The 15,739-nt window shown below is 27.3% G+C and overlaps 3 protein-coding genes across 3 annotated transcripts; 1 reads left to right on the plus strand and 2 right to left on the minus strand.

Annotated features, from left to right (window-relative positions):
- Positions 1 to 35: 35 nt before the first annotated feature.
- On the plus strand, positions 36 to 305 carry OCT59_027272 (uncharacterized protein; the record flags this gene model as incomplete). Its single annotated transcript, XM_066136857.1, has 1 exon — positions 36 to 305. The coding sequence occupies one exon, from the start codon at positions 36 to 38 to the stop codon at positions 303 to 305; it is 270 nt and encodes an 89-aa protein (XP_065993304.1).
- A 4,495-nt stretch (positions 306 to 4,800) lies between these two features.
- OCT59_027273 (uncharacterized protein) lies at positions 4,801 to 5,340 on the minus strand (the record flags this gene model as incomplete). The annotated part of the gene is made up of 1 exon (XM_066136858.1): positions 4,801 to 5,340. The coding sequence occupies one exon, from the start codon at positions 5,338 to 5,340 to the stop codon at positions 4,801 to 4,803; it is 540 nt and encodes a 179-aa protein (XP_065993305.1).
- A 5,839-nt stretch (positions 5,341 to 11,179) lies between these two features.
- On the minus strand, positions 11,180 to 11,621 carry OCT59_027274 (uncharacterized protein; the record flags this gene model as incomplete). Its single annotated transcript, XM_066136859.1, has 2 exons — positions 11,180 to 11,413; positions 11,556 to 11,621. 2 exons carry the CDS (start codon positions 11,619 to 11,621, stop codon positions 11,180 to 11,182), a joined length of 300 nt encoding a protein of 99 aa, XP_065993306.1.
- Positions 11,622 to 15,739: the final 4,118 nt, after the last annotated feature.

A 15,739-nucleotide genomic window follows, 5' to 3' on the forward strand; every position in this document is an offset into this window, starting at 1 on the left:
TGACGAAAAAAAAATGACGAAACGAAAGAAAAAAGATGACGAAGCGAAAAAAAAGACGACGAAACGAAAAAAGGTGTCTAAAAGAAGACCTAGTAAAGAGAAGACCTAGACAGAGAGAAGATAGACCTAAAAAAAAAGACAAAAAAAATAAGAAAAAAACACCACACACACACACAACCCACACTCCCAACCACATACCTAAAATACCTAAAGGAAGACGTAAAAAAAAGGGCCTAAGAGATAGAAGACCTAATAAAGAGAAGCCTAGGCAGAGAGAAGATGGACCTCGAAAACGAAGACGATGAAAAAAAGGGGCAAGGTATTGAGGGTATATAAATACTTTTTTCGAATACATAGTGCTAATAATTAATAAAATCTTGATTGCGAAAAATCACGAGAGAAATTGAATTATAAATATGTATATATCGCGTAAATAAACAATCTTACATCACACTAATAACAATGACTAATGAATAACTAATATCTCCTTAATCAAAAAAAACACAATATATTTGCTAAGCAATTGATTATGTTTGGTATCATGTGATTATTACCAAATCTGTGCGACAATCGTTCATATAAATATCCTTATGTTAGCCTTAGCCCTTAGAACGAATATAATACATGATGGTTATAATAAATTTAACCATAAATATACCTTTATTTTTACTCTCGGGTGATTTATCCGCACACGCGCTGTTCTTCAATAAACCAATGATTAGATTATAATATTATGATCTTCGATACCAAACTATGCTTACTATCTTGTATTGCTTAAACTAATTTTTTGATAATACATGATAAAGTCGATTTGCTATGTAAATGAAAAAATGAATCAGGTAGCGGATGTTTCAAGGGAGGAGTTTGCTGAGCATTAATCACGATCGGGTAAAACTTTAAAACGTCAGCATAGGTTATTACAAGAATTCCCCGTTTAATCTTAACAGAATCACTTTTCAACAAAATAAAAAGATTCCAACGTAATCCCCGGAAACTCTATAAGGGTTACTCAATGAAATGAATAGCCGGGTAGTACTGTTTAAGTATGATTTTACACAAATTTAATATTTATGTAGGAAATATTGATTACATAATATATTACAATAGAAGTGAGTTTATTTAAAAACGTTAATATATAAATAAATTTAATTTTTATCGCATAAAAGTTATAAAACTGTTATTGTCGACAATTTTGTTAATTCCCTAGATACATCCAAATTTGATGTTGAGCTTCGGGAGACAGCACTTCATTTTTAAACGAAATAATTATCATTAATATCCTAACGACCAGCTATATACTTAATTTTTTGCACTAAAATGCGAAATATTTATATGCAACACGTAATCTTTTTTTAAATTGTTTATTTCGTAGTTATTCAAAATATAAAAATATTATTTTGTAAAAAAAAAAAGAAGACGAGAATTTCTCTAAGTTTTCTTAAAAATCGAATTTTTATGGAGGTAAAAGCAAGATTCAAGCGTAAAAAAAATACATTTATATATCTAATTCCAAAATGAAATATATTATCATAATTTAGTTTAAGAAAGCTTCTGAAATTCCATATCTTTGAATATCATATGTAATCCGTTTAATGAAATCGAAGCTGTAACCCAAATGTTATTAATTTGATTATTTGAATACTTGAAGAATTGTTGAATGCAATATTTTGTTGATAAACAAGTTGATGTTAAATTTTGTTGGATTTGTCGTTGGATTAGAGAATTTTATCGAAGTTATGGCATTATCATAATTCTGGCCGACATTATTTGTTAATCCCGTGACTATTTATTTAATGTTCATTTATAATAATGATTGTTTCCATAACTACCATTGAATGATCATTTAAGCTAATTACAAATATTTCATGTTAATTTTGTTTCAAACAAAAAAGTAAAAGGTTAAATGAAATTATAAAAGGATATAATAATTGTTGTATATTATTATGGAACGTGAGTAAATTAATGCTATTATTCAGGGTCACGCATCTTCTAATGGGTCCTTTAACTTATAAAGATCAATGTAATAAATTAGCGGAAAAGAATTTTGGAAATAAATTACTAGAATTTAGGGGACAACCAGAAACTCATGATATATTAATATGTACGTGATATATACCGTATCTGTTATCGACTTTACTTGCCATTTTACTAACATCACATTATCCCGAAATCATTTCAGAGAATCACCATTTTGCCGATAACCATAAATCAACAAGATTTTCACTGAGTAAGTAATAATGTGATTATGTGAACCATATTACTTTTAATTTGAAATTGGATGTTATTTATTGAATAAATTCAATTTTATTATTGTAGTTTGAAAAATATTAAAACAAGCTTATAATTTTTTTAAAAGCAGTGAATTTTACTTAAAGTAATATGAGGCGCAGCTAACTAATGAAATTTATTTAAATAATTCCCGGTGAAATATCATATCAAGTCGGGTAATTTTGAAGTTGGGTAAATTTTTTTCATGTCAGTAAAATAGAAGTCAGCAAAATAGTGTCGGTTAATTTCATGTCGGTGAAATAGCTGTCTTAAATAGTATCGTAACCGATATATACAGTACGTGTATCATTTGGTAAAAGTTTGAAGTGCGGGAGTTGCGGTATTAATGAGGTATTAGATTCCTATGATATTAATTGGAATTCGTTACTGTTACCCATTGGTAAATTAGAATGGTCTAAGTGAAAATATTTATGCCGTTAAATTCTTTCAGTAAATAAGCCATGCACTCATGTTTATGGTTTTATTAACAATAAGTTTATGTATAGTATTGTGTAGTTTTGTTATTTGAATTCATTTTCTTAATGGTTACAAAAGGTGAATTTTATTTATTCCTTTTTTCTATTTTGAAAAAATGGAACTATGTAAATTGCTCAAAAATGATCATTCTTATAGATGTCTGTTTTTGGTAAATTTCTTGCATAAAAGTCGAAACGTAATTAAATATTTCGTGTAAATCCGCAGTCTTGTTAATCCAAAATTTTACTTGTTATATGTTCTGCATAAAAATTTACAAATACCTGATTGATGAATACTAAATAATTTGTTTTTTTTTATTACACTAAGAACAGAACTTGAGATATCATAAAATAAGTTTTAGGTATAATTCTATATATAGCATTTTAGTTATATTTGTATTCTCGCTTCGCTTAGATCACAGCCGGTTTGATTATAAAATAAGCAATTTGTTGGACTTGTTGAATTTGTTGTCGAATTAAAAAATCTAATGGACGTAATTCGGTATATTGATATGTAACATGATAGATACGTGCATCATTGGGTTATGCGCTATCATTACCCATTGGTAAATTGGAATACTGTAATTTTGTGCAGTGTGATTATTTGAATTCTTTTTGTAAAGCGAAAAACTATGAAGAATCAGAAAGTTGGAATGAAGTAATGGGTTATTTACAGTATACAGTATTACGTTTTTTTTTAAAAATATTATAAATAAAGCTTAGTGTAAATGATAGTGTAAATTAAATTGTCCCATACTCCCATGTAAAACAGTGTTCAGTGCACTCGTCCGAAAATTATAATTATGTTAAATCAATATGATCATTCTATGATAAACGCACACATAGAAGTACAGTAAAATATGCATCTAGTAAAAACTATGAAGCAGAAGCTATATACCAACGTGTACTGTTGTAGTTATAAAAAACTACTATTAAATCCTCGAAACTAACTAAACAAAAAACCTAACGTCGTCCAATCGTGTGTATGCACCAAACAATCAAAACAAGAAAAAAAAACTTTTTTGCTAATTTTCTAGAATACTTTTCGTTAATTTTAATGGAACTAGGAACGCAAATGCCTGACTCCTTGAAAGATGTTCCAATATTAACTTCTCAAACGGGTCTCGGTAGGCTAATTAACCGAGATCATATAGTATGTACAATGGCAAAATTGATTCGAAATATTTTTATCACGTGCAACAAATCATTTTATCTTTATAAAACGTAACCTAAAATATTATCACGTCATGTAAGTTAGTAAGTACAATAATAATTATTAGGCATAAAAACTTTACAAATCATATGAGAGATTTTGTTGAGAATGTAGAAAATTAAAGAATCATATCATATTATTACATTAATGATTGTTCAGAAATTTCTGGAATATTTTCAACAAAATTTCAAAAAATTGGATACAGTATCAAATACATTGGTATTTTATAATTGATGATGGTCGAAATATCATGTGTATCAGGTAAAAGTTTTAAAAAGTTTGATAGATACATCGGATAAATCACGAAGTGCCGAATAACTATTAAGGTATTTTTTTTTGGTGCTACGAATTACTAAGACACCACAACTCCTGTTGATGCGCCTTTATATTATTAATTAGATCGGCACATTTTTCGACAAAGAATTTTCTATTGTACAAATAAACCCAGAAATTTATCATATAGTGTAATTGTGTATGCTAAATTACTTTATTCCGACTTTTCCGCAATAACTTATAATGCTCTACCGCAGTAACTGATAATATACGCAATACGTAAATTTTTTTTTTAAAGAAAAAGTTTTATTTCAGTTTTAAATATTGATACAAATACATTTGGTTCGTTTTCGAATTATATATAAAAAAAATTCCCAATCACTAATAAAAAAAACATAGAAAAAAAGTAGAAAGAATCAAAATTAAGTTGCCCATATATTAAAAGGAATATCTTAAAAATATTGTCTTAAATAATATTAGCTTAATTTAACATTAATAAATAAGGAGTAAATTAAAACTCAAGAAGAAAAAAAACTTATTTCATCCTAAATATATTAATGAGTCTGATTCTTAGGAATTCTGAAATCCTGTATCTTGGATTTTATCAGAAATAGTTTCGCTTACCGAATTTGAAGCCGTATTATAGGCGTCGTTATTATCCGAATATACTTGGGAAGTAGATTGAATATTAGTATCAAAAAAATTTTGTTGAATGCTGTTTTGTTGATAAACGGGTTGTTGAACTTGTTGAAATTGTTGTTGAATTTGTTGTTGAATTAGAGAATGTATGTTATTATGCAGTGGAAACTCATGACCAGGAATACGAGATAAATTAATACTATTATTCAAGCGTCGGGCATTTTCTAATGGGTGTAATTCAGTATATTGATATGTAACGTGATAGATACGTGTATCGTTTGGTAAAGGAAAGTAAAATTCAAATGTATCGTTTTGAAGTGCGGGAGTTGTAGTACTAGTATTAGACATTTCTACGGCGGTGTTAATGGAAGTGTGTTGGTCGTTGTTAATATGTAAAGGTGCGAAGTTATTTTCAGTTTGATACATTGGTATATCAGAATGATCTGGAGAAGTTTGGTTATTTAAATTCATTTTTCTAAAAAAATTTTAATTATGTTTGAATATTCATGAATATAATCAATTTTATATGAAGAAATTATTTAATATGCCAGAAAAAAAATTAAGAAAAAAAGGAGAAGGAAAAAATATAAATTTTTTTGAAAAAAAAACAGGTGAAAAAAGGGGAATATGGTATCTTTATATATGTTTTTGAGAGAGAAGTACTTTTAACAATAGAAAAAATAAAAATAAAAAATAAAATAAGTAATAAACTCGGCGTAAAACGAGGAAAAAGAAAATTTTTTTTTTTGATTGTAAAATTAATTCCAAGAGGGTGTTAAGATGATTATATATATTTGATTCTGGTAATTATTTATAATATTTATTTTTTTTTTCGTTTTTCGTTTTTTTTATAGTGTATTTAATGAGAAGGGTTATTAATAATATTTATTTTAATTATATTAGTAAAGTAAGAGTTTTTGTTTTTTTAAATCCATTAAATATGTTTCGTTGGAGTTATATTAAAAAACTCTTTCGAAGTCGAAGTATATTTATAACAAAATTTTCCGGTGTGCATCGTGTGCTCATCAAGAGTTGTTTGTTATGCAAATATTGATGCGTGTTTTAAATGTAAGATTATCGTCAATTGGGATTTCGGGCACAACATTCACATACCAGTTTAAGGAACGACTCTAGAAGGTTAATTTTTACATAAATTACAATACAGTCGTACAGATAAGAAAGATAAGAAAAGAATTTTCGCATTAATCTCTGCTTATTTTACTAAAAAGTCAAATATTTATTTATTGATAGGAATAATTTTGTTGTTTGCCCCTAATATTATATATAGTGCTCCCTTAACTAATATGCGTTACAAATAAAAAAAAATGATGTAAGGTACCATTCAGGCGTACAAAGAAAAAAAAAATGATTCGACAAAAACGGATGCATGAAAAACTTTGTAATTAACAGTGGCTTGTGGCTTTTGTAATGTGACTTGTGTAACTATAAGTTATACATTTATTGATTATCTGATTTCTTTTCCTTCTAATATTATTTTCAATGTTTAGAAGGGCCATCTAATGAACTTACAGGACTCTTCTGGATTAAGAAGAGAGAATGACAACCTATTTCATGATTAAAATATCCTCCAGACGGAGCATAATCGCGTCTATCAAGCAAATGCTAGATTATTAAGAGATGCAACAACATAATGAACTCTGGCCTAAGCATCCCTTTTTGTATGCCAGGTTCTTGGCGCAGCCACAAATTGTGGCGCAACGAAAATCATGAATTTCAATTATGATTCCTACAGTAACAAATAGATTCTTGTTCCTCATTAAAAATAAAATGCATTTTTCAGGATAAATTGAAGATGATCGATCCCTTTTCATATTCTTTAATTAGCCGTATTAATTCGTATTAATTTCTTTGTTCTTATTGTCATGAAATATTATGAATTTATATTTTTATGAATATTAAAAGTAATTATATTATCTTAATTGTAAAACAGGTAAAATTCATATGAAAAAAATGGATGGCAAATTCAAAAAAGAATCGGATTACAACACCGAAATATGTTTGTTTAATAAGGGTTAAATTCATATATTTATCAAATTGTTTCAAATTTTAATTTATGTTATACATTATTTAATAAATGAGATAACTTTATTATTATAAAGTTGAGTTTTTATTTATTTGTTAACGCTAACATTTTATTATCAATAACATGATGATATTATTGATATACAATTTATACAATTTCAATTTTTTTTTTAATCTTTAAACAAATGAGGTTAAAAGGTTCTAAAGGTTCTAATTAACGAATCTTAATTCCGAACTTATTTCTCTTTATAAACTCATTTTCTAATAATGGCCATAATTTAATTAATTTTCCTAATATAAATAATTATCTTTAATAATGATAATGAATATTTGTTGAACTTTTTTTCTTTCATTTTCTTAACGCGTTTCAAGAGAGATATTCCAATTGTTTGAGGGAACGCGCCAATAAATCTTTTGTTTACAAATAAATGTGATTCTCTCATGAATTATTCCCCCAAAATATGGATTTGTAATCATAAGACCTATATATTACGTTAAAAAATGAGACAACTTTTTATGTAAAATCATTTAAACTTTACTTCGATCATCTCTTTCTGATTTCTATAGAAAATTCGAAGTTTCAATAATAATAAATAAACATTTTTATTCCACTTACACATAATTAAAATCTGTCATTATAAAATCACAATTAAAATTGATTTAAATTTTTAATTCTAATCAAAAGTACATTATAATGCTGGTACGGTAACGATCACTGCCGGTGAGCTTTAGCAATTTTCATTAAATTATTAGTTATTTTATTTTGAAGTTCCCCTGTTTAATATTTAGGTTTCATTATAACGTATGACATATTACATCATTGTTAAATAGAATATCTTAAATGCCCAATGTCCCATGCATAGATATTATAAATCCGTTGGTGGCTTGGCAACAACACTTATAATAAACTTCGCCATCAAGAAGCAATTCATAAAAAATAAATTTTTATTGCATTATTTAAAAAAATGTTTACTATTTAGTTTTTTTATGGGGTGGGGATTTTACCCCGGTGAAAGTTAGCAATACCCATATAGAAATATGATAAGCTGTATTTTTTTTTTAAAAAAAAAAGGAAGTTGTACTAACGAGAATCAGATGTTCGTCTATTATTTTCTTCTAGTCTCCTTTTTATAATTATTTATTTTATGTGAAGTTATTTATGCCGATCTTATAATGAGCGGATAATTTTTAGATATCTGATATCTGACATATATATATAATACTGTATATATACGATGTATATATACAATATATATATATACGTGTGTCATTCTGTCTTCCCTTTTCGTCTTCCCCCTTCCCCCTTCCCCTTTCCTTCTTCATCTTTACCATGAGTTTCGAAAAAAAAATTTCAAAACTTTTATTAGAAAAAAAATTTTTTTTTTTTTAGGGACTTCAGCTCCGATGTGGACGCCAAGTTCCCAGGTAAGTTTAATCCGAAACTTACATTAAAAAAAAAACTTATTATTTTTTTTTTTTGTAGGAACTTTCAGCTTCGACTTGGACGCAGAATTCCAAATATGCTTTCGATAAGAAAACATTTCAAAACTTTTTTAAAAAAAATATTTTTTTTTATTTTTTTTAGGGACTTTGGTTCCGAACGTAGCTATAAATTACGTATATCTGTAATGTGTGATATTACAAACGTGTATAAATTAAATTAAACGGTTGACTAAAGTACCCAATAGTATTGCACAAGTTTGGTGTAGGAGACCCAAGTTAAAATTATTATATTGCGTACTCCACATATTTAAAAGGTTTCTATACGTACTCTCACCTAACTTGATACCGATTACTATTTTACTAACCTATAATTACACTAAACAACGTACTCAATCGGAATAACTATTGCCGAAATTCATGATATAAAAAACCTAGTCTTTTGCTTGTGAGAACAAATCTTCAAACTCGACTTTAAAATTCTCTACGAACCCCTTTCTATCTTATTACCAATTATTTTTTTGTTTTGAACGAAGAGAAACCTTTAACACCATTTTATAACTTTCCCGAAATCCTGTATCTGATTTCTTATACCTCAGTTATTTTAATATCGCAATAGTATTATTTAAATAAATAAGAACAACCGTCTTTTATAAAAAACCAATTTCCTGAAAAATTTTTATAAGGAGTAATTTTCTAGTAGATTATCACTAATAGAGATCTCACCAACAATTTAATAATGCGGTGATCTAGGACGAAAACCAATTATGGTAATCATCTTACTCTAATGTTAAAAACAAATTTTGCTTGCCGTTAAATTCTCTATCATTAACGAGTTATATTTCCTATTTTATTTCTTGCTGATCATCAATTAGCTTGGTTGAAAGGTGGCAGCAATGCGGTGAACAACGACATACGATTTACCAAGTTCTATGGGACAGAACATTCGCAGAAATACTTTAAGGAATCATTTGACTACTTTAAACGAATTTTATCAATGCCCAATTACTTTCGATCGATGAAGTCGAACAATTTATTAAGAGTCCAAAAGTAATGATGATAAAGAGACTTCATCGCTGTCATTATACAAATTGTACGTTGATCACCATAACTATTTGTTTGAATTCATATTCAGGTTTTAGGCTTAAGAATTCTTCACCTTTCTGTACTGTTCTTGGTTTTATAGTCAATTCATACAATATTTCTGAAATATAAAATAATGGCTGAAAAGAAAAATTGACTTTATACGAGAATTAGTATCAATTTGAGGTCGTTACAACTTTATAGAAATATTAGTCCGCAGAATTTATTAATAAAATCAAAGTTGAATCGAGTAGTATCCTGAATTTTTTATCGCTGTTCACCAATTTACCATATAATTGTCTGCAATTCAGCCGCAACAAGTGCAGAAACACTGAACCTATAGGATTAGCAAATTAAAATACATAAATATATTTAGGAGCGAGTGCCTTAATAAGAAAAGTTCAAGGAATGGGACAATTATGTATTTATTAGACAATATTTTTGCTCCAAAAAGATACCGATTATTTTAATTAAGCCTTATACAGATATAGTTTATAATAAACACGATTCAATGTGCTAAAAAATCTAAGTATATTCATAAAGGTAATAGTTAAAAAGACATTATTAGTATTTTATGATATACGGTATGTACTGTAAATATTAACGTCCGACGTGAAATCATTCACAATATATTAGTTTCTGCATGCAACAATTGCAACATGTTAAGGCAATAAATTTTATTAATATTCACATATACAATATAGTTTAGTAATGCCAAATTGAACTTAGCTAATCACCCAACGAAATCTTATTTACGCTTGCCTAGAAATAAAAGTGTATGTTACATCTTTCTTTCATAATGTTGGCGTTTTCGGGTCTTTTTTTTTTTTGATTTCTTACTGGAAATGGCAATAAAAGAATTTAATAGGAAATATAATATGAATTATTTTAGATTGCCAATTTTTTTGTTTTAAACTTGGTTCATATATACATATGAAATCATCGTATTTTCCTAGTAAAATCTTTATTAACAAATGTTTATGTCACAGAAGTGATTTATTAATAAAAATAAAATTATCTGTGAAATCCCTTTTTTTTATCGCGCGACCTTGCATCTTCTATATCCGTAACAAAGTTTAATGGATTTTTAGGTTGATAAAATGTCATCGAATTTTGCGGAATGACTTTGCAAAAAAATAAATAATCAGGATATCTTTGTACAAAATGTTCAATATTGTATATATTTTCTTTATTTTTTATTTTCTTAGTTTATCAGTTAAGGAAGTTGATATTAGTTGTAATAAGATGGTACAGTATCCCGACAATCTGAAGCGTAAGCAATTAACTAAAATTTCGGATTTCACAATTTTGAATAAAATTTTGATATCGTACAGATGATTCTCAAAAGAGAAACATTCAGAATAAAATTTTTTTGATAGCTATTAATGTTAAGACTTGATCCATTTTACATCAAGGTCCATATATTAATTTTTTTTAAAAAAAAAAAGCTTTATTTCACTTTCAGTTATTAGAAAATGTATGAATACAATAAAAAATAAAATAAACTTCAGAAAGTTATAATTTCTATATTTTAAAAAATAAAAAAAAATACGTTAAAATATTCTATAGTATAATAATAATATAGTTAGGATTTAAGTTTAATTAACAACTTAATTTAGAATAAAAAGAAGGGCCATACATACATAATCGGAAATTTATTATAGTCGAACTTAAAGAGTAAAAGTAAAAATTCAAGATAGAAAAAAAAGTCATAGAATGAAATATATTAATTGAATAATATTCCTTAAGGAGAATTCTGAAATTCCTCATCTTGAATGTTATAGGAAATAGTTCCGTTTACTGAGATTGAAGTTGTATCATAAGTATTATTGTTTGAATATACTTGAGTAGTAGGTTGAATAGTTTCGTTTAATTGTTGTTGAATGTTATTTGCGGTATTTTGTTGATAAACAGGTAGTTGGATCAGTTGTTGAATTTGTTGCCGAATTAAAGAATGTATATTATTATGGAGTGGAAACTGGGGATCGGGAATAAGATAAATTAATGCTATTATTCAAGAGTCTCGCATTTTCTAATGGGTGTAATTCGGTATATTGATATGTAACATGGTAGATACGTGCATCATTAGATAACAATAACCTAAATGGTTATATACTAACACTCTGCGATTGACTTTCTAGCAAATCTTGTTCTTCTTTAAGCTGTTGAAGCTCGAGCATTTTCATTTTTGTTTCAAACAACTGGCGTTGTTCGTAGCGTTGACGTTCGTGTTCTATTCGTTTCTGCTCTAACCATTTCTGTTCTAGATTAGTGATGCGCTATCATTACCCATTGGTAAATTAGAATCCTGTAATCTTGTGCAGTTTGATTATTTGAATTCATTTTTGTAACGTGAAAACTATGAAGAATCAGAAAGTTGGAATGAAGTAATAGTAGTAAGGATGGGTTATTTACAGTATATTACTTTTTTTTTAAAAAAAAAAGTTAAATCGCAAACGAATATTATAAAAAAGCTTAGTGTAAGTAAAGCAGTGTTCAGTGATCAGCACCCACCGCTGAATATTAAAAGAGGAACTAACACTCGTTCGAAAATTATAATTATGTTAAATCACTATGATAATTACCAGCTAATTCTGTGATTAGGGATTGGAACCGTCAAAAAAAAGCTTAACCGGTTAATAACCGGTTAATTAGAGCGTCTAACCGGTTAATAACCGGTTAATTAGAGCGTCTAACCGGTTAATAGTCGGTTAATTAATCGGTTAATTAACCGGTTAATTTGTAATGAGGCTAACCGGTTAATAACCAGTTAATATATAAATTTTATATTTTAACGTGTGTTTAGAGGCCTATTTTTTGTATTTTAACGCGCGTTTAAAGATAAATTTTTGTGTTTTTAACTAAATAGTATTATTTAAGAGTAATTTCTGGTAAATATTTATATTAAAATGTATACATTAGTAAAAAATTACATACAGTATATTGTAATTACTTACTACCCAGTCATGCAGTGGTCACCGGTATCAGCACTAAGTTGAAAAGTTTTTTAATTATATTTTTAGTTCTATCCGAAATTCCATTCCAATTCTGATGGCCACTATAGTATTCAAATTTTTTTTCTTATTTAAAATACTATACCCGATCATATCATGCTGATTTCTGCATAAATCAAGGTTATAACTTTAGAATATTTTAACATAAATAATGTTAAATTATAAATATCATATGCAATATATTATATTAAAATATAAGATTGCAGGTTTATCATCGAATCTATTAGGGTGGGCAAAATTAAAGTTAATGCTAGTAAAGTTAAAGTTAGAAGTTGGCTAGGAATTACTACTTTAGGATGATCTGTATTTTAACCGGTTAAGTTAGCCGGTTAATTAGTCGGTTAATTTAACCGGTTAAATTAACCGGTTAACCGTTTTTTGAGAGGTCTTAACCGGTTAACCTTAACCGGTTCCAATCCCTATCTGTGATAAAAGATTTATTATTTTTTTTTTTTTAGTAAACGCACACATAGAAGTACAGTAGTAAAAACTATGAAGCAGAAGCTATTTACCAACGTGTACTACTATAGTTATCAAAAACTACTATTAAATCCTTGTAACTAACTAAACAAAAAACCTAAAGTGTGTATGTCCAAGCAATCAAAACAAGAAAAGGAAAACTTTTTTACTAATTTTCTAGAATACTTTTCGTTAATTTTAAAGGGGCGCAAATGTCTGATTTCTTGAAAAGTGTTCCAATATTAACTTCTCAACTTCTCAAACGGGTCTCGATAAGCTAATTGAACGAGATCATATGTACAATGGCAAAATTGATCTACCTCATTCGAAATATTTTGTCATATCAATCAATCGGGAACCGTTCATTTCACCTTTATAATGTAACCTAAAATATTAGCACGATGGCATGAGAGATTTTGTTGAAAATGTAGAAAATTAAAGAATCATATGATATTATTGCACAATAATTTCATTAATGATTGTTCAGAAATTTCTGGAATATTTCAACGAAATTTCAAAAATTGGACTAATTTATTCAAAATATTAAATTATCTGTTCATACAGTCAAATACATTGAAGTATTTTTTTTCTGGTGCTACGAATAAATTTTAACTAAGACATGTTTTTTTCACCACAACTACTGTTTGAGTCTTTATATTATTATCCAGCATTTTTAAATAAAGTAAGAGAAAAAAAAACCATATTATTGAAATGTTGTACAAAAAGGTGTCCTCGACTTTTCCGCAGTAACTTATGATCTGCCGCTCGCTTATTTCAATTTTAAACTAGGCGTAACCCGTCACGTTGCGCCAGGGACGATAAAGTAAGAGAATAATAATAAATACACTTATATTTTATTTGCCATGCAATGTGAATAGGTCTAGATTTTTACTATTATTATGATGGGATTAGTAGGAAATAAATGTAATAAATTACACAATTTATATGATTGTGTGTAAGTAGTGCTTCGATCCGTTTCTGTCTCATCCGGATGAATCCGGATGAATCCGGATTTTTTTTTATCCGGATATCCGGATTTTGACCCGGATTTTGATCCGGATGGAAAATATCCGGTTTGAACCGGAATCCGGATGAGTTTTCATATATATTTACTATATTCACGCAATATATCGCCATCCAGTAATCGTAGAAAGACGATTAATGGCTCATTGGAATCGTCGCATCAAGAGCTTTCGAATGGTACTAAAATGAGCTTTCTAGCTTCGATAGATGATGAGATAATTTTTAAAATATTTACATGAATAACTCGCCATCTATTGATGCTAGAAAGGTTATTTTGGTGCTCTCTATGAGTGGATTCTAATGATCCATTAATCATATTTTTATGATCACTGGATAGCGAGTTATTGCGCGAAAACAGTTCTGACTAATTAGAAAAGAACTGTAAAATAGTTTTTTTTAAATGTAAAATATATTTAAATGTTCTTTATTTTATTAACTTTAAAAATGTAAAAAATACACCTTTTTCAATTCAAATATGAAGATAAAAAAAAATTTTTAAAAATAAAAAATTTTGCTAAATTGTTGGAGTATTTGAAAAAAAAAATACAAAATAAAAAAATTAATTATTTACTATTCTTCTCCTTAAAGTTTATTAAAAAAGCCCAGATTCTTATTAAATAAAAGCCATAAAGTTTATTTAAAAAAGCCCAGAGTTTATTAAAAAAGTCTGGATTTTTATTAGATAAAAGTCTTAAAATTTATTAAAAAAGCCTAGATCCTTATTAAATAAAAGCCATAAAGTTCATAAAAAAAGCCCAGATTCTCATTAAATAAAAGCCATAGTGTTTATTTAACAAAGCCACATACTGTATTTTATTAAATATTAATAATACATAAAGTTTAATTAAGTTGTAAAAGTTACAAAGTATAGCCATAAATTCTAAAAATTAAATTGATATTAATATTAATTTAATCCAAATTTCATAAAATATTTGTTAAAATTTTTTGATAATAAATATGTTGGAATGCTATTCGATGTTTATTATATGGATCATCAACTAGTCCGCAGTCAAAAAAAATTTTATATGTAAATCCAATCCGGATTCCGGTTTCCATCCGGATTATCTGACCCGGATATTAATCCGGATCAATCCGGATAGAATCCGGATTTTTTTTTTGTGTAATCCGGATGACGGTTTTCATCCGGATCGAAGCACTATGTGTAAGTGTATACAGTATATGAAATATTATTATTAAAAGCAAATATAATAGTATTAAATAAATAATTTAATTTTATTTTATGAAATTTATGATTTATTTATATATTTACAAATCATTACAAAAGCAATTTTGTTTAAGTAGTTTATTCTTACATTGTTACAAAAAAAATCTTTTTTTTTTATCTTAAAAAAATTCTATTGTAGATTTAAAAAAAATTACATCCTCTGTTGAAAAAAAATACATATTTATTTGTTACCATATCTCAAAGAAATTTATTTTAGCAATCTATTGTTATAGAAAAAAAATATCTCACTAATTAATATGAAAAAAAAATCCCCCAAAAATCAATTATAACAATCATGAAAAAAAAAAAATATTCCCCAGAAAAATTAATTATAATAATCTATTGTCATGAAAAAAACAATTTCCCATAAAATTTACTATGCCGATCTATTGTTACAAAAAATAAATAAGTAAATTATGTCAGTCTATTATTATTGAGCCTAAAAAATAATTAGGGAAAATATTATTATTAATAATAATAAGAAGAATCGGGAAAAAAGGCAATTACAGTGGTGCTGTAGCGTCAATATCACCGATCCAAATCTAAATGGTTTAAGAATGTGGTTCGGGAAAAAAAAATTCGA

The sequence above is a fragment of the Rhizophagus irregularis genome, chromosome 7 (assembly GCF_026210795.1).
Source record: "Rhizophagus irregularis chromosome 7, complete sequence".
Taxonomy (NCBI): domain Eukaryota; kingdom Fungi; phylum Glomeromycota; class Glomeromycetes; order Glomerales; family Glomeraceae; genus Rhizophagus; species Rhizophagus irregularis.